Below are 20366 nucleotides of genomic sequence, written 5' to 3'. Positions count from 1 at the left end.
TCTCATCTGGCAAAACAAAAAATCTGTGCTTCATATTTTTCACAACTGCCAGTTTTCCCCATGGTGATTACACTGTGTCTAGCTAACATTAACAATGCACAATACTTCTAAATAGGGGTGTGCGATATATATCGTCTACAATAAGATCATAATTGTTGTTTTAACGATGTGCATTCTGACATTATCGACTTTGTCCCTCACTTTACTTAAACACACCTAGAGAGTGTACACACACTACATGATGGAAGTTAGACTAGTGCGCTTGCACTGCGTGATTTACTCTATTAAAATGCATTTATAATGCCCTCATTATTTAAGATAAAGGGCAAAATAACTTATTAAATTATATAAATATAAAAGACATACATAGTTAATCAATATCTCACGAAAAGTGCTGTTTTTTTCCAGCCAAATATCAGCATCATTACAAATATGATATTGATTTTATACAACTGTTCAATAAACAAGAAGTTAAAGGTGCAATGTGTGATATTTCCTAGGATCTATTGACAGAAATGCAATATAAGATCCATAACTATGTTTTCAGTGGTGTATAAAGACCTTACTCAATGAGCCGTTATGTTTTTATTACCTTAGAATGAGACATTTATATCTACATAGGTGCGGGAATCCCCTTCTATGAAGGTCGACATATTGTGACGTCATGTGTCTACCGTAGCCGAAAGCGAACAAACAGCGCTAAAGAAACCTCATTGCTTGACTTACTACTCTCTGCTGCTGACTCAGACTCAGACGACGACATCTTTTGTCTTACGTCGGCCACCGTAGCTTCTCATTCGAGTTTGAAAACCGAGGGATAGGCCGCGAGTGACTTGCTGTTTGCAATTCGCAAATCTCACCACTAGATGCCGCTAAAAATTACACACTGCTATTTTAATATTAAGTGACTTACATTTTAGACACAATATTTCCTGTTTTTGCTCCATTTCGCCAACGTAAATAGTTCCAAACAAAAACCACAGGACTGTTTTGTCTCTGAGCAACACACGGCAGTGTTTTGTTACTGAATGAACGAATCGATTGAGTGATTGATTCAATGACTCACTCAATAACACAGTCACATGCTTCATTCCTGAATTAATTGGCCGTTTGAAATGAATCAGTCAAATCTCAATGACTCACTCATTAACAGTGACTTGCTGTTAGTTTTAATTTCATATTTAAATTATTGTTTTAATTTTTTGAATGATTGCAAATATCAATATTCAACATTTTATGTTTAAAACATCAAAAGATTATTTCTGTATTTGTAACTGCAGGTTAAATGCATTGATGTCCCTCTGAGCTTCTTTAAACAGTCTAATAAGGTAACACTTTAGAATAGGTTTCAATTCTCACTATTAACTATGACTTTTGCCTAAATAAACTCCTAATTACTGCATATTAATAGTTAGTAAGGTAGCTGTTAAGTTAAGGGATGTAGAATATGGTTATGCAGAATAAGGCATTAATATGTGCTTCATAAGTACTAATAATCAGACAATATCATAGTAATATGCATGCTTATAAGCAACTAGTTTATAGTGAGATCTGGACCCTAAAATGTATTAGCTTATATAAGTCCATAAACTAAGACATTTATAATGTTGCAAAATATTATTTTCCAAATAAATGTTGCTGTTTTTAACTTTCTATTCATCAAAGAATCTTAGAAATAAAAATGTATCACAGTTTCCACAAAAACTATGAAGCTGCACAACTGTTTTCAACATTGATAATCAGAAATGTTTCTTGAGCAGCAAATCATCATATTATACTGATTTCTGAAGGATCATGTAATGAAGACTGGAGTAATGATGCTGAAAATTCAGCTTTGATCACAGGAATAAATTACACTTTACTATATATTCACATAGAAAAGAGTTATTTTTGTAATAACATGTCACAATAATATTGTATTTGTAATTTTATATATAATAAATACATATATATATATATATATATATATATATATATATATATATATATATATATATATATATATATATATATATATATATATATATATATATAATGCTCAATATGCAGTATGCTTTAATATGTCAATCTTATAAGACTGGAATGATGCTATTTTTGTCCTGTTTTAAAGGTCCCACATTTGATGTGTCCATCAGTTCAGACACAACGAGTGTTTTCCCCTGGGAAACTGCTAAGATGGTGTGTGACGTCAGTGTGAGCGGCACGTCTCCCAATACAGGCGAGTACACATACACAACTGAACATAAACGACATAGATTAATGCTCATTATGAATTACTTTACACTACAAGTGTAAAATAAATCTCAGTTGAATTACTTTAAAGTGAAGAGTTTTAAGCACGAACTAAATCTTGATTTAGAGGTTCATGTTTTAAATATAAGAAAATAAAAATAATCTAATACAGTTTTGTTCCTCAATTAAATTCATTTTGTTTTGAAGATTTCGATATATTTGAATTGGAAAACAGCAGTGATTTGTGCAGGAAAGTGCTATCTCTTTTTCTAGCAAAGATCTTTATAAAAATACATTATTAAAGGCATATATGGTTTCTCAGACCTTCAAAACTATAAGTTCAATTTTCACCTTTTCTTCTTCTGTATATATATCTCATTGACGTTTAAAGCAATTTGTGATGTTAAACTATGGAAGCTTGATCCATGGAATAAAAAGTAAAAAAGGTAATTGCTACTTTTTATCTCTCAGTTCTGACTTCATTTCGAGCAATTGTGAGAAATAAACTCTTAATTCTAGCTTTTTTCTCAGAATTGTGAGAATTGAAACAGTTGTATGGAAGCTTGTTTCCGCCACAGAATAAAACATTTTAAAAGATAATTGTGACTTTATTTCTCAGAATTGCAAGATTTAAAGTCAGAATTGCTTGAAATAAAGTCGCAATTGCGTGTTATAAAGTCAGAATTGTGAGATAGAAAGTCGCAATTGCTTGTTAAAAAGTCAGAATTGCGAGATATAAAGTCGCAATTGCGTGTTATAAAGTCAGAATTGCGAGATATAAAGTCAGAATTGCGTGTTATAAAGTCAGAATTGCGAGATATAAAGTCAGAATTGCGTGTTATAAAGTCACAATTGCGAGATATAAAGTCAGAATTGCGAGATATAAAGTCGCAATTGCGTGTTATAAAGTCAGAATTGCGAAATAAAAAGTCGCAATTGCGTGTTATAAAGTCAGAATTGCGTGATCTTAAGTCAGAATTGCTTGATATAAAGTCGCAATTGCGAGATATAAAGTCAGAATTGCGAGATATAAAGTCAGAATTGCGTGATATAAAGTCGCAATTGCGAGATATAAAGTCAGAATTGCGAGATATAAAGTCAGAATTGCGAGATATAAAGTCAGAATTGCGTGTTATAAAGTCAGAATTGCGAGATATAAAGTCAGAATTGCGAGATATAAAGTCAGAAATGCGAGATATAAAGTCAGAATTGCGTGTTATAAAGTCAGAATTGCGAGATATAAAGTCAGAATTGCGAGATATAAAGTCAGAATTGCGAGATATAAAGTCGCAATTGACCCTTCGCAAAGACTCGCCCCCCTTAGTTACTGTCGCTATGTCCGACAAGCTACGCCGCTCTCACGCACACACCATGTTCTCACGCAGTGAAAAATACATCGCGGATCAGAGAGGAGACTGACAATACGCTGACAGACAGGACAGACCAGGTTACTTTTGATATTAAACATATTATACAAAGTCTGACCTTTCAAATTTGGTCATTTTTAAAAATAAATTTAAACAATAAATACCGTTTTGTGGCTCTTTAATGTGTCGTGAGAGATCGCTGTAGAGCCTCAGTTAAAGCTGCTCGTGAACCGATCATCTCTTCCTTCTAGTTCATTTATAGCATCAAATAAACATGAAGGAACATAAGAAGGAATGTTGTTTTAACCGCGGAAAGGCGTCAGTATATTCAGTTTTTCAAGTTCAAATCCTCCCATGTTAATCTACTAACTCTCCTGACTGTTTTGTCGCACAAAATGGCGGATTGCGAAGTATGATTGGTCAGAGTCACCTGTCAATCAAGCTCCCTGCGAAGGGTCAATTGCATGTTATAAAGTCGCAATTGCGTGTTATAAAGTCAGAATTGCGTGATATAAAGTCGCAATTGCGTGTTATAAAGTCAGAATTGTGAGATATAAAGTCAGAATTGCGTGTTATAAAGTCTGAATTGCGAGGTATAAAGTCGCAATTGCGTGTTATAAAGTCAGAATTGCGAGATATAAAGTCGCAATTGTGTGTTATAAAGTCTGAATTGCGAGATATAAACTCAGAATTGCGAGATATAAAGTCGCAATTATGTGTTATAAAGTCAGAATTGCGAGATATAAAGTCAGAATTGCGTGTTATAAAGTCTGAATTACGAGATATAAAGTCAGAATTGCGAGATATAAAGTCGCAATTGCGTGTTATAAAGTCAGAATTGCGAGATATAAAGTCGCAATTGCGTGTTATAAAGTCAGAATTGCGAGATATAAAGTCGCAATTGTGTGTTATAAAGTCAGAATTGCGAGATATAAAGTCGCAATTGCATGTTATAAAGTCATAATTGCGTGATATAAAGTCGCAATTGTGTGTTATAAAGTCAGAATTGCGAGATATAAAGTCGCAATTGCGTGTTATAAAGTCAGAATTGCGAGATATAAAGTCGCAATTGCGTGTTATAAAGTCAGAATTAGATATAAGATGTAAACTCGCAATTGTGAGAAAAAAAGTCAGAATTGTGAGATAAAAAGTAGCAATTATTATTATTAATTATCTATTTAGTGGCGGAAACAAGCTTCCATACAATTGCGAGTTCTGAATTGTAGAAAAAAATCGCAATTAGGTTTTTTATTCTTAATTCCGTGGCTTCCATATAAAAGTAAGCATTACAGTGAAAACAATTAATTGACAAGACATTACAGTAGTTTTCAAGTTAAAATCTATTAATCTCATGCCATATTCCAGTTATGTTTCCAAGCTTGGCTCATGCTGGTCATTAAACACTATCAGACGCTTCAGTACAGCTGAGAAAGATCGTGCAAACCCTGTTCCTGAGATGTTCCACACACACCGGCCAAAATCAGCAGCTTCACAGCGAGACCCAGATGAAGGTTCTGCAGATGTGCTTGTGTTTGCATGTTGCATTAGGATATTTGTTCCAAAAACAAGCACTACACATGAGAAACTAGAGCTCTGTTTGAGTTCTACACGTTCAAACCGGTTTGTTGAGTTTCTACAGCACAATCCTCACTTTATTCTTTTATTCACAAACCCTAAAGATCAAGCGGTTTTGAGTCATATGACACGCGTGCTTTACTGTTGATTTATCACGCATTTCCGTGTTTTACTTCCTTTAGGTGTGTTTACCGTCACACGGTTTGATGCATCATTGCACAATGAAAGAAGGTTCACACTGTTAAAGTAAATTTGCGCAAGCGAGGTTAGCACAAACAATGACGTTTTGGTCCACCTAACATCTCTCCCTGTTCAGAGATTTTGGCTCATGTGTGCTGTGAAAGGAAAAGAGAATATCAGACTCTACATTCTCCATTAACTTTGAACTATTTAGTTTTTTATTGTTGTTTTGTGTCAGTGTCACAATCACAACCTCGTATAACCACAATGTTTAATGTGTTTTTATAATGAACAAAGTGAACAATTAAACTAGATGGACAACATCATGTGCTTTAATTTATTACTTGTGATGCACAATCATTTAGCATGAGCTTTTACAGTTTAAATATATATGAGATACTTTTATATTCATATTTATATTAGTTTTGATTTTTTTAGATTTTCCATTTAAAGATTTAATAAATTAGTTGTCTGTTATTGTCATTTTTATTAATTTAGTAGCTAGTAGTAGATTTAGTTATTGAAGTACATCAAGTCAGCATTTATTTTGCAATAAAAATCGACTGGCTGCACAATATCATTTACATGTAATTATAGAGGTGTTCAGTTTGTAATCCCTTTTTTGAGTAGTTTTAGATTTAGATTTGTTTTATATGTTCACGTTTTATTGTGAGTATGCATAAGGAGACTTTAATATTTACTTAAGTCAGCTTGCTTTTTGAAATGTAAAAAAAAAATGAAAGAAAATATATAATTAAAGTGAAAGTTTCTTAAAGGTGTGTGTGCGACTAACACAAAACAATGCAAAAACATGTTGGATGACTCAAACATTTCGACTCTTGCAGTCACTTTCATTAAACTGGAATATGATTATGAAAAACATTAACATTTCACTGTCATGATGACGTCTTTTTCTGGAAATATTTGTAACCTGTTAAAGGTTAAATGTTGGTTGAATAAGTGATTTTAATCAGGATGTTACTGGAATCGGGTCCGGACTTGTCTGCGCTTGTTCTTAATGGCAGTACTAATGTGGAAATGAATGTTTAATGTTGGGAAAAAGACTTCATTAACTGATGTCATGTGAAACTGGGTCACCCAGTGTGTGTTTTTCAGCATGCACTAACATGTCACACTGTGTGAAGATCAACACATCATCCTCATATATTATGGATTTATTGCGTAAAATTGCTCTGTAATTTATGCACCTTTTTACAAGATGTAATGTGTCTCAGTTGTTCCCAGAATGTGTCTGCAAAGTTTCAGCATGGCCACAGATCACGCTGTAAATGCCCCTTTTTGGGTGGAAGGAAAAACATGCTGGTTTCATGTGTGTATCTTTAAATGCAAATGAGCTGCTGCTCCGCCCCATTTCCAGAAGAGGGCGGAGCCTTTACAGCTCGGCAACAACAAACAAAATATGTTTGTTTTTTATTTATTATCTGTATTCATACTTTGCACGTGACGTCACAAGTACTGGCTGGCGGGCAAGAACGTCGTTCTCTAGCAACGAAACCCTGTAAACTAATCAAGGATCTTGCCAGGACGTCGCCAGTTTTAATATACAAAAATGGTGTTTTGAAGTGTAAACGACATGCCAGATAGTTGTTGTGCGATTGGATGCACTATTATTCAGCATAATCGGGTTAAGAACGTGCATGTAAACGCACTCATTCCCCGAAAGTGAAAGTAGAAACGGACTGAGCTTTCAGCATCTGTCGCTGCAGTAACGCCTCGTTCTCTCAGAGACGACGATGGATATAACGGTATAGCGACGACTATCTTAATTTACTGGCTTAATATTTCTCTTGTGGACCTACATTAATGACAGTAAAAAAATTAGAAGAATATTTCTTTTTAAACACGTTTTTGAAGCTGCTTATGATTTTCACAGATGGCAGAGTTGTGCTGTTCCTGAACTAAAGACTGTTTTTAGGCCTATATCATTTTAGTGATATCATTAATATTTAGTAATTGTATTGTTTTTAGTGTTATTAGTGTCATTAAACGTTTTGTTAATGTGCTATGGAAACAAAATAGCCTCAATATATAATTGATTGTAGTATTGGAAATTTGCAAGGCTGCAATTACCCTGGCTGGCCACTGTTTGTCGCCATTTTGTCAGCATTTGTTACCAGGTATCCATGGTAGTCACGTGACTGCAAAGTGTGAATTGTGCTCACGTGACATTACAGTTCTTCATCATCATGACAGTTTATATCCGCATGCGTCTTAACGACATAGAGTATCATTCTAAACTTCTGATATGTGGTTTTCTGAAGCGTGTGCACATAAAGTCGCACTTTATTTAATTTCATTAATGTCTTTTAATGTTATTTCAGATTTATTTATACAATACTATAGTATTTATTTATATTTATAATTAGCTTTTATTTTTTTATTTTCAGTTTAAGTTTTTTGTAATTGGTTTTAAATATTTATTTAGATTTCATTTAGATTTATTTCTGTTTTTGTAATTTTAATACTTTACTAGTTGCCAAGGCGACAGTTCTAATTTTCAATTACGTTTAAGTTTAAAGTTTTTCACTGAATACTTATACTTGTTTTTCCCTCTTTATTTTAGTTAATGAAACCCTTTTTTAATGGTTTTAATTTTAGCTAGCAATTACATCACTCACAAGGACCAAATGAGATCTCTTGTCTTTTATGAGTTTTCTTTCCAATGCGCGCGTGTTAATGTGCCTATGTGTTTTGTTGTGTGTGTGTGTGTGTGTGTGTGTGTGTGTGTGTGTGTGTGTGTGTGTGTGTGTGTGTGTGTGTGTGTGTGTGTGTGTGTGTGTGTGTGTGTGTGTGTGTGTGTGTGTGTGTGTGTAACAGCATTATCATGTCACGTTGAGATCAAAGTGTGGCAGCTGGAATGCGAACAACTTTTTTCCTAGAGACACATCCTGCCGTGTTATTTTATGTGTAAGGATGCTTTAACTCGTTGTAATCTATCATTCCTCTAATAGTTCTCATTTTCTGCTGCTTTATTTTCTCCTAAGGCCAAAGTCTTGCCGCATCAGTAACACTGTAATCTCAGGGGATGAACAGCATGTACTTCCCCTCGGCGGTAGCTCTTCATAACCATCTTTGCTGCTGTCCCAGAAAGAGCAGGTCCCAGTCCTCCTTCTGTTTCTCTATCAGCGTGACGTGCCTTTGCTTCTTTCTCCACACATGCTCATGATATACAGTGGGTTCAAATGTCTGAGACCACATTGAAAATCTGGAATGCAAATATGTACAGTCGGTCAGATTTTCCTGCTTCCATTGAAGCTCAAGATGCTCTTTGGAGGATCTCAGATCATTCTGGTGAACATGTTTATAAACATTAAATATTAAGAAAACAATAATTATGAAATTCAGTATTTACTTCTTAGTGAAATTTTTTTCTCATAAATGTATATATTTTTAGTATGTGTATTTTTATGTTTTTAATATTTTTATCTGTTCATCAGATTTTAAATAAGAAAAGAATTCTGAAAGTATTTATTTAATATATATATATATATATATATATATATATATATAATTTTATTTTACAGTTTCATTCATTTACTCATATATATTGTGTATATATATGTATATATATATATATAGAGTATATATATATACATATACAGATGGGCCTATATATCATTTTATTTTACAGTTTCATTTATTTACTCAAATTGTGTGTGTACATATATATACACACAATATATATATGAGTAAATCAATGAAACTGTAAAATAAAATTATATATAGGCCTATATATTTATATTTATATATTAACATATTCTTTTACACTTTTTATTTTATGTTTTTAAATTTTTTATTTATTCTTAATAAATCTAATATTTTACTTCTTTAAAGTTCAAATTTAATATTTTATTTATATCTTACTGGTTAATTTTTTTCAGTGAAAGAAAATGAGAAATGGCCTACGCATCAAAACATTTTTTAATTTCATAAAGATTACAAGACAAACGGAATAATGAACATTATTCACTATATGTTAACTTAAGAATTTTGTCTCAGCGAAAATGTGTTTGAATAGGCCTTAACATTCGGAGGTCTGTCATGTGCATTTAGAGGATTCACCAAAATCTGTGACCCCTGTGCAAATCATTTGGGTTGAGCACATTAAATTGAATGGCTTTTCACTATTCATAAGTCCCTCAGGCCAGATGTGTGCGTGTGTTCGGCAGCTCATATCCCACAATGCCTTGCTGTGACCTCGTCCGCTCCTTTCCCACAAACTCTATCAACTGCACTCCAACCGCTGACCATTTCCTCATTATTCTAAGTAAAGTTCCAAACACATTAGTTCAGGATAGACACGGGATGGAGATCGTAGGAGGGATAATGGAGCCTTAGCATTTCTGCTTGAGAGCGTCTCGCTATCTCAAACGCAAGGGAATGACTCGATGCGTCATGAAGATTAGTTGATCATCCTCCGATTAGATGCATATCAGTCCTCAAAAATGTGTTTGCTAAGGCGAGCATCACTGCTAGTGCTCATACTCGAACAAAACCCTGTCGGATTTATGATTTTCACCTGCGAGACGGTAAAACTGGTGATGAAATACCACAGATGTACATCGAAGAAGGGTGAAATTACATAGCAACAAGATATTTTTTCATTTTAACGTTCACATCACTGGCAAACAGTCATCTCTATAAATGAGACAGTTTGGCGTCCCAGGATTTCTTGTAGCACAATAGCATCCTGGTCAAACATGAGCGCTGGGCTTATAATTAACCGCATTACCCACAATCCCCTGACGAATCCACAGAATAACTGTAATTAGCAGGATATCGAATATGACTCAAATCTATTGTGCTCCAGGTCAGTGCACTTTTGTTCTCTGTACATCTTTGTTCTTTACAGGATTAAAAAAAATATCACCAATGAGATCTTTAATAACTCAGTTGTTTCTCATAGACTGCATTGAGATTAAATGGAGAGCCTCCTGCTTCTCAGATGTTTCTCCTGAACAAAAGACTCCAGTAATCTCACATTCATGTCATCCTCAACAATGTGGTCACATTTATTTTATTGATCTGTCTTCCTAATTTATCAGTTATTGACTAATTTATGTCTGTTTTTATTTATCTGAAGATAGATTTCAGGAGAAACATCTGAGATCAAGTTGATTCTTAAAAGAAGCATAACTGGGATTTCCATCTCACTCACTCACTCAATCAGTCAGTCCGTCACTCACTCACTCACTCACTCAGTCATTTACTCACTCACTCAGTCATTTACTCACTCACTCACTCACTCAGTCATTTACTCACTCACTCAGTCATTTACTCACTCACTCACTCACTCACTCACTCACTCAGTCATTTACTCACTCACTCAGTCATTTACTCACTCAGTCAGTCATTTACTCACTCACTCACTTACTCACTCAGTCATTTACTCACTCACTCACTCAGTCATTTACTTACTCACTCAGTCATTTACTCACTCAGTCACTCACTTACTCACTCAGTCATTTACTCACTCACTCACTCACTTACTCACTCAGTCATTTACTCACTCACTCACTCAGTCATTTACTCACTCACTCAGTCATTTACTCACTCAGTCACTCACTTACTCACTCAGTCATTTACTCACTCACTCACTCAGTCATTTACTCACTCACTCAGTCATTTACTCACTCACTCAGTCATTTAGTCATTTACTCACTCACTCACTCACTCAGTCATGTACTCACTCACTCACTCAGTCATTTACTCACTCACTCAGTCATTTACTCACTCACTCAGTCATTTACTCACTCACTCACTCAGTCATTTACTCACTCAGTCATTTACTCACTCAGTCATTTACTCACTCACTCAGTCATTTACTCACTCACTCACTCACTCAGTCATTTACTCACTCACTCAGTCATTTACTCACTCAGTCATTTACTCACTCAGTCATTTACTCACTCAGTCAGTCATTTACTCACTCAGTCATTTACTCACTCAGTCAGCCATTTACTCACTCAGTCATTTACTCACTCAGTCAGCCATTTACTCACTCAGTCATTTACTCACTAAGTCAGACATTTACTCACTCACTGAGTCAGCCATTTTCTCACTCAGTCATTTACTCACTCACTCAGTCTGACATTTACTCACTCAGTCATTTACTCACTCACTAACTCAGTCAGTCAATCATTTACTTACTCACCCACTCACTAACTCAGTCAGTCAATCATTTACTTGCTCACCCACTCAGTCAGTCATTGTCTCCCCCAGTCATTTACTCACTCACTCAATCACTTAGTCATTTACTTCCTCGGCCATTTACTCACTCACTCAGCCATTTACTCACTCAGTCAGTTACTCACTTACTCACTCAGTCAGTCACTCAGTCATTTTCTCACTCAGTCATTTACTCTCTCACTCAGTCAGTCACTCACTCACTCAGTCAGACATTTACTCACTCAGTCACTCACTAACTCACTCAGACATTTACTCACTCAGTCACTCACTAACTCAGTCATTTACTCACTCAGTCATTTACTTAGTCAGACATTTACTCACTCAGTCACTCACTAACTCACTCAGACATTTACTCACTCAGTCACTCACTAACTCACTCAGACATTTACTCACTCAGTCATTCATTCACTCACTCAGACATTTACTCAGTCAATCATTTACTCACTCACTCAGACATTTACTCAGTCAGTCATTTACTCACTCACTCAGTCAGTCATTTACTCACTCACTCAGTCAGACATTTACTCATTCAGTCTGTCATTTACTTACTCACTCACTGAATCACTTACTCAGTCATTTATTCCCTCAGTCATTTACTTTCTCACGCACTCAGTCATTTACTCACTCACTCACTCAGTCATTTACTCACTCACTCAGTAGTTTACTCACTCACTCAGTCATCTACTCACACAGTCAGTCACTAAGTCATTTAGTAACTCACTGTAACTCACTCAATTACAGTGTCTTTCACTCACTCACTCAGTCACTCACTCAGTCGTTCACTCACTTAGTCATTCACTCACTCATGCACTTATTTATGCATGCATTTATTTTTGCATTTTATTTGTTTATTCATGCATTTATCTATGGATCTATTTATTTTTATTTATGCATTTATATATTAATTTGTGCATTTTATTTATCCATTTGATTATTTGTGCATTTATCTAGTAGTGCATTTATATTAATTCTTCTAGTAAAACTTGTGCATTATATTAGTTGTAAAGCTGTTTAAATTATCATCTTTATAGTTTTAGGGTTTACAGCATTCTGTTGTCATAGCAAATAAGTTGTAAAATTAGATACAAGTTTCCTGAGCTATAAAGAGCGATAACATTTTCTTCTAGGTTAAGGTCCTGTAATGGTTTGGTCATTTTTTTCTTTTTCTCATTTTCTTTGTTTTTCTCGACCTCTTCCCCACTTTGTCTTCCTCATCTGTGTAATACTGGAGAGGGGGTCGTTGTAAAGGACGCCGCTGTTCAGGTCTTTGAGTCAGTGCGTGGGTTTGACAGCAGTGGGCCGTCATACAGTCAGCCTAATTGCTAGTTTGAGACCATCATGGCTTTATAGTCGTCGCTTTCACTCTTTCTCTCAACAGCGCGAGCCACATCTGTGCATAGATGTGCATTTCGTTGCAATTCCAGTGACGGGAGATGGAAAGTGTTATTTTTATAGGACATGCCACATCTTCTAATTGATCTTGTGTTCTTTGAACCAGTATGTGTTAGTGAGGGGAAAAGACTTTTGCAAGAAATGGAGCTGAAAGATTTGCAATTTGATGAGATCTTGGCACGACCTCCATAATAATAAGCTATGCTAGAAAACGAGGTGGAAGATCCTTAAATAAATGCATCTCAAAGGAAAGGGTTTTTGGAGATTTTATGTCCTCGTTGGTAGTATTTTTTCAATCTAGAGGCATTTTTTTCTCTGCTTTTTATGCTCCACATTGAGGTAGATTAGAAACTTCATATCTTCTTATGACACAAGGTTATTGTATTATATTGAGAGGAAAAAAACACATGCCACAATTTTTAATTCGATGGAGCTTTGTAACTAAATTCACAAGGTCCCTAAGCAGTGTTCACTACTCTCTACACACTGAGCAGAGGATGAACACCTCTTAAAAGTATATTCCAGGTTTAACTCAAGTTAAGCTGCTTTATGTATGCATGTACTGTATGTATTCATGCATTTATCACGCGCATTTTTAAAAATGTATTTATTTACCCAAATTTAATTAGATCATTTTTACAGTCAATTTAGGGTTTAAAGCATTTTGTTGTCATGTCAATATTGTTGTTAAATTGGATATAAACTTGTAAGCAATGTTGTCACTCTAAAATTGTGTTAACTCTCATATTGTTTACATCTATATCTTGTGGCTTAATGTTTGCAGATTGACACCATTCAATTCCATTGTATATCCTTCACTGTCATCCAGATTTGATCTGATTTGAAACAAAAGGGAGGGAAAGGGGGAAATACATTTTTCACCAAACACCAAATGCCATTGATCGAGCTTAACTTCCTTTAACCGTGGTAAAACGCCCTCGCATAGCTTACTGCTTTATTTGCAGTATGCAGTGCGTATTAATGATAATTCTGTAATTTCTTCCCCATCAGATGATGTAGCGTACGAGATAAAGTGGTTCCTGAGTCGTCTGAGGGGTTCCAGCAGCCAGACCCTGTTAGCCAGTATGGACCGCTGGGGCGTTGTGCGCAAAACGCCTCGCAACGACAGCAGCGACTGCAGCCTGGAGCGCCTGGCACACAGAAGATTCGCCATGAACGTCCACAGCACACAGGACAGTGACGCTGGAGACTATCACTGCACCGTCACTCCCTGGATCCGCTCACCCGCCACCGGGATCTGGAGCAAAGCGCCCGACGTCTCCTCACAGAGAGTGTTCCTCAACGTGAAGTTCGCATGTAAGTGTACCGAACAAATGATAAGATGAGTAGCAGAGGAGTGCACAGAATTGCTAATGTAACACTCAGACAAAGTCATGCAAGTTTAACAGGTTTTTATACACTAATGGGAGGCTGCCAGCATTTGACACTCATTCCCATGATAATATTACAGTCATGCAAAACGTGTTGGAGCATGCATTTGCTTGGTAGAGGAATTGTCCAGAAAAAAAATGTAATTGTCATCCTTTTAGTCTTCAGGAAGTCTTTAAAAAACCTAGAAGATAAATAGGAGAAAAATTTGAAATTGTTCACACAGCTCTTTTCCATACAACAATTCATAGTGAATCTCTCAAGCGCCATAAAGGCCCCAAAACACCATAAAAATCTTTAGTCCATACGATACTTTCCCAGGCTTATGAAGTCATATGATATGTCAAAAACATCACATCTATCAAAGATCTGATATCATGCTTTTATGACATATTCTTTATGCACGCAAAAGCTCTTTAAAAATTTATTTATGAATTTATGCAAGCATTGATGCATGCATGCATGTAAACAATTCAATTATTATAAATTATATTAAAACTTGTATTTAGCTCTAATAGCCATCATAACTAATTCATCTTGTTTTTTATGATTATTCTTTATGAATGCACACTAACTTGTTTGTGTCCGTGTGCATATATTCAGTGTGGGACTCGATGAAGCTTCCTCTGCTGTATGGGATCTGTGCTTCAGTAACTGTGGGTGTCTTCTCTCTGGTCCTGGGCCTGGTCTGTGCTCACTGCTGCTGTAAAACAGCTACAGCTACTCCACGCTCTCGCAACAAACTCATGGAGCTGGAGATGGATTGACAAAGACAGTACAGTTGTCCTCTCCCGTCCTGGACGGCGTGGTGACAACTGATAAACGCTGGGACACGTCCCGTCACATTATGCACCGCCTGGAAGGAGCAACTATATTCTCAGAGGAAATAACTACTGAATCAGAGTCAACGACCAGGAGTGAAATACTCAAATATTGCACTAAACACATTCTTATATCAGCCGGGAACACTTTTGTTGGATTTATCAACAGTCTGCATTGAAACAACAAGTGTTAAAGAAGACTTTTTTACACTCTGAGGAGACACCTGCCAAGATCCAAGCTGATTTTGACAAATTGAAGGATTATATTACACTACATCAAGCTCCAAAGAGGCTGTTTGCTTCCAGATCAGGGTTTAAAGATATTAGTTTATACCATGATTCTTCTGAATATGGTGCTACTCTCCTTCTGCAAGACGTGGGAGGAGCTGAACCCATGGCACAATGGGAAAGACGATGTTTTATCTGTGATTTTGTGACGTTGTTCATTGTTGTACTGTTTACATCATTCAGTTTTGTTTACCAACCCATCCAGAGTCGACCAGTTCTGACCAACCCATCCCTCTAACTAGCCAAACATTATCAACTGGTTAAATGCGATAGGGGCGGTCACACTACATTTTAAGCATTAATATAAATTAATTTAAACCTGAAAGGATTAGATTTATTGAAAAAGTTGTATTTTTTTAGATACAGGATGAATTCACAATGTTAAAATATACCTTTTCTGCTGTTTCTAGTGACAGTACAACCCATCTGTCAAGCCAACTAGCTAGCAACACTCTAGCAACCATCTAGAGCACCTTAGCAACTGTTTAGTGTCACCTAAGGAACTGATTAGGAACTCTGCAGTGAACACTAAAAAAATGCTACCTAGCAACAGGCTAGAAAACACCCAGAGCACCATGACAACTGTATAGAAACGCCCTAGCAACTACCTCTAGCAAGTACTAATAGCATCCTAGCAACAGCCTGGAAACCACTTTAACAATCGTAGCAACCACCCAGAACACTATAGCAACTGTATAGAAATGCCCTTGTAAATACAGCATTCTAGCAAACACCAAGAGCATCCTAGCAACTGCATAGAAACACCCTAGAAACCACCTACAACACTAAAAAACACTAAGAGCATCCTAGCAACAGTCTGGAAACCACTTTGAACACCATAGCAACTGCCTGGATACACCCTAGCAGCTACTTACAACATTCTACTGCAGCAAAGATTAAGAACATCCTAGAAACAGCTTAGAAACCTCTTTGAACAATGTAGCAACTGCATAAAAGTGCCCTAGCAATTCTACAAAACACTGAGCATCATAGCAACCAACTAGAACACCATAACGATTGCATGGAAACACCCTAGCAACTACCAAAAAAATCTACTGTAGCAAAGACCAAGAACGAGCCAATAAACCACTTTGACTCTTTGACACTTTGACTCGCCCTAGCAACTCTACAAGACTTTGAGCACCATAACAACCACCCAGAACACCATAGCAAGTGCATAGGAACGCCCTAGCAACTCCACAACATTCTGAGCATCATAGCAACCACCTAGAACACAATAAAAACTTCATAGAAACACCCTATCAACTCTACAACACTCAGAGCACCATAGCAACCACCCAGAACACCATAGCGACTGCATGGTAACACCCTAGTTACAACATACTCCATCTTTGAGGCTAGCTTAACAAAGGTTGTTACAGACAACTGTAAGAACCTTTGTAAAGCTAGCCTTAAAGTTTCTCTTTCTGTAGTGTAAGTTCATGTCCTCTAAACAGGCACTAATGTCAGAATGAACGTTTGATGATCAGCCAGGAGGTGAATCAGTGATGTTAATGTTCCTAATCACCCAAGCGGGGTCAGAATCACCCAACTTAAAAGATAGAAGTCCTACGCACATTCTCACACAGCCCGTGTTTACAAGCGCAGAGGCAGCCTTTGCCGTTCAGAGTCTCGTTTCAAAGAAATAGTCGAAGGATAAAAAAAGACAAACAAAAACATTATATGCAATGCGACTGCAATTACTTTATCTCTGTTACATTTACAATGTTACCTCATATCTCTCTCTCAATAGTCTATTTATAAATGCATTCTATCTCACTTTAATCAGAACTTTTGTTACAATCACGACTGAAAACAAACAGTATTCAATCTTTGTCCCTTGGATAAAATTGATTGATACTAAAACCACTTAAATCCTTAGTTAGTCATTGAATTATTCAGTCAAACGATTTGTTTCAAAGTATTTGGATCTTATTGTTTTCGTTGGCGAAACAGAGGAACACAGACAAAATCGACAATATTTTGTCTAAAGTGGAAGTCACATAATAGCCTATTAAATTATTATTCATTGAACTGCTGCATTAAATCTATTACATTTGCAACCATGCTGCTGATAAACAGCACATTTGCTCGTGTGATATTGTTTATAAATATTAAAAACAAGAACTTTTTTTAATGATTTTACAGAAACTTGCACCATATCTTGGTTTTTGGAAACATTTTAGCCCCAAGCCCCCATTAATCTCCGGTCTTGTGTGTGCAGGGCAGGGCTGTTTTTGAGCACAAGTGAAACAGGTGAAACATCTCATATTTCTCCCTCAACAGTCTATTCATAAACGCATTCTATCTGTTTAATCAGAACAGTTGTATTAAAGAGTTAGTCATTGAATCATTCAGTCAAACGATTTGTTTAAAGTGTTTGATTCGCTCAGAGACAAAGCAGAAGTGAGCGAGTCGTCGAGTCATTAATTAGTACGATGCATCGTTGAAGAAATCAACTAGCTAGTCACGACTGTTTCCCGAAACCATTTTGTCGCAAATTGATCGTTCAACCATGTTGGTTAATGATGTCACACACATAGTTGAGTAATAATAACTACTTTTAATGGATTATTTGAGATCAAATTAATGCTAGATGTTTTTCTTTTATATACAGACATGGGATCTGAGGACTAAATCTATTTTCTTCTCAGTTATTTTGCTTTATTTCCAGATTCAATCATAGGCTCGTTCTTACGTACTAGATCTCGTACACACATGCGCACTCTTCAAAAACGGTGCTTTAAATCTCTTTGAAAAACTAAAAGATGTAAATGACATTTGTATGTATTATAAAAAAAATATATATAGATTGTTCTGAATGTCCACATTAGAGGATGACACGGGAGTGGATTTTCACTCCTGTCCCGTCCCACTCCCATAGAAAGATATCTTGTCCCGTCCCACTCCCAGACCAAAGTTTAAAAAATAATCCCATCCCGCTCCTGGTAAATTGACTCCCACTCCCATCCCGCTCCTGTTTAAACTGACTCCCGCTCCTGTACCGCTCCCATATACGGCAATTTTCGCTTGATGAATGAAGCGATGCTTTGCTGATTCTTTCCCGAATTTGCCTTGCAAGTGTGCTTCTTCAGACCGCTCGTCCCTGAACCACTTGCGTACTTGACTAAGACTAAGAATGTCTTACAAGCAGCGTACATTGTGCTATCACCATCACATTCTACTCTCATAAACTTAATTAATATTTCAGACTTTCCGACCAGTTCTGTGAACTTAATAGACATGTCGTTACTTCTGACTTTGCGCTGTAAATCATTTTTTGCCACATCGACTTCTCCGCGGCTGTTAGCTCCCTCCATCACTGCTCTTTGAATTCCGGCGGTAAGCCGTGACAAAATGCACTGATGGCTTCTGGGACGGCTGGGTCGTGTAGGTATTATTTAATTGCGTTACATTGTAGGCGTATTAAATGGAAACTACAAAATGGTGCATTTACTTTTTTCTTTTTTTGTCGTCTTTGCTATTGGTTGATTCCCGCTCCCGTCTGCTCCCGTTAACCATTTATCCTGTACCGTCCAAATCCCGTGATTAATAGCAAAGATGACTCCCATCCTGCAGGAATCCATCCTTCAGGATTTCAGAAAAAATTTCAGCCTCTAGTCCACATCTCATGCAAACTAGAAACTCTGCATCTAACCACAGGTCGAGATCTGTCGTTCCACACACAACTTGGTGATGCTGTTTGCGAATGGTTTCGGGAAACACCGGCTCGTTAATAACGACAGAACTTGCGACCACAGTTGGCTGACGATGCTTTCAGGAAACACAACTCTGGTCTGGTGTGTTCGGGGCGGGCTCTTTTTGAGCTCAAGTGAAACGTATGAATGTGTGGCCGCCCCTGGAGCTGGAGAAATGTCGACTCATTGACTACAGAAAGGCTAGTTAGAGTCACACAGAGGTCATGATTTGCTTAGGATGAAACTTTGGGCCTTGGGCCTGGTCTTGAAGCGCCGCTAACAGCTGGAGCAAGTAGAGCTGAAACTCAATGCCGTGCATTAAGGCCAAAAGACTCCCAGAACAAGGACACTTGTCTTCAGTGACGCCTCAAGGGCATCGGCTTTGTCTGCTTCTGAGGGCCTTTGTCTCCGCTCCTGAACGAAAATAAGCCCCCACATGAAAGATAGTGGAGATTCACAGTGTTTGCACTCTGCAAGCATTCTGGTTTGGGTTTGTTCGCAATCTCTTTTCCTCAGTATTAAACGTCTGCCATTTAATTCAGCCCTGAAGGTATACAGACTCCTCTCAAACTTTATTCTCTAGATGATTTCAGTCTCAAGTGTGCTTGTTGGGTTTTGTAAACTTTATACTTTTTAAGAAAATGAGGAAACCGTCCTTTTGACACTGTTAGAATGTTCACCATTGAAAATGAAGCGATGTCATTATGTAAACTGAATAGCGATTGGTCTTCGTTCTTGAATTGATTTGAATACTGAATTGTGATTGGTGAAAGACTGTTAAATGGGTTGTTGAATGAGTGACATGGTTAACCAACCGATTAAAGGTGGACACAATAGATAATAAGCATGTAAAATTAATACAGAGTTATTTTAGAAGGAACAGGATATGATGTCATGGTCCAGTGCTTTTGTTTTGAAAAAAGTAATAAATTATCAATAATAATAATAAATTCAAAATGTTATATTAACTGCCTCATCTTGCATATGTGTATAACTCATTATGATTGGTTCAAATTTTGGTGCCTGTAAGATTTTTAATGGTTTTAAAATAAGTCTCTTCTGCTCACGAATGCTGCATTTATTTGATCAAAAACGGTAATATTATTACAATTTAAAACAGCTGTTTTATTTGTGAATATATAGTAAAGTGTAATTTATTCCTGTGATCAAGGCTGAATTTTCAACATCATTACTCCAGTCTTCAGTGTCACATG

General features: G+C 36.5%; 1 protein-coding gene across 1 annotated transcript in view; it reads left to right on the top strand.

Annotated features, from left to right (window-relative positions):
- Window positions 1–20128, top strand: part of ptgfrnb (prostaglandin F2 receptor inhibitor b) — a 52319-nt gene extending 32191 nt beyond the window's left edge. The window contains exons 7-9 of the mRNA XM_077205454.1: window positions 2111–2218; window positions 13968–14273; window positions 14949–20128. Of these exons, the coding sequence (XP_077061569.1) occupies window positions 2111–2218; window positions 13968–14273; window positions 14949–15112 (578 nt within the window). The 3' untranslated portion in view covers window positions 15113–20128. The remainder of the gene's footprint in view (window positions 1–2110; window positions 2219–13967; window positions 14274–14948) is intronic.
- The last annotated feature ends 238 nt before the right edge of the window (window positions 20129–20366 follow it).

The sequence above is a fragment of the Siphateles boraxobius genome, unplaced genomic scaffold (genome assembly GCF_051911475.1).
Source record: "Siphateles boraxobius isolate OS27281-9 unplaced genomic scaffold, OSU_SipBor_1 53, whole genome shotgun sequence".
Taxonomy (NCBI): domain Eukaryota; kingdom Metazoa; phylum Chordata; class Actinopteri; order Cypriniformes; family Leuciscidae; genus Siphateles; species Siphateles boraxobius.
This window is presented reverse-complemented; position numbering and strand designations above follow the sequence as displayed.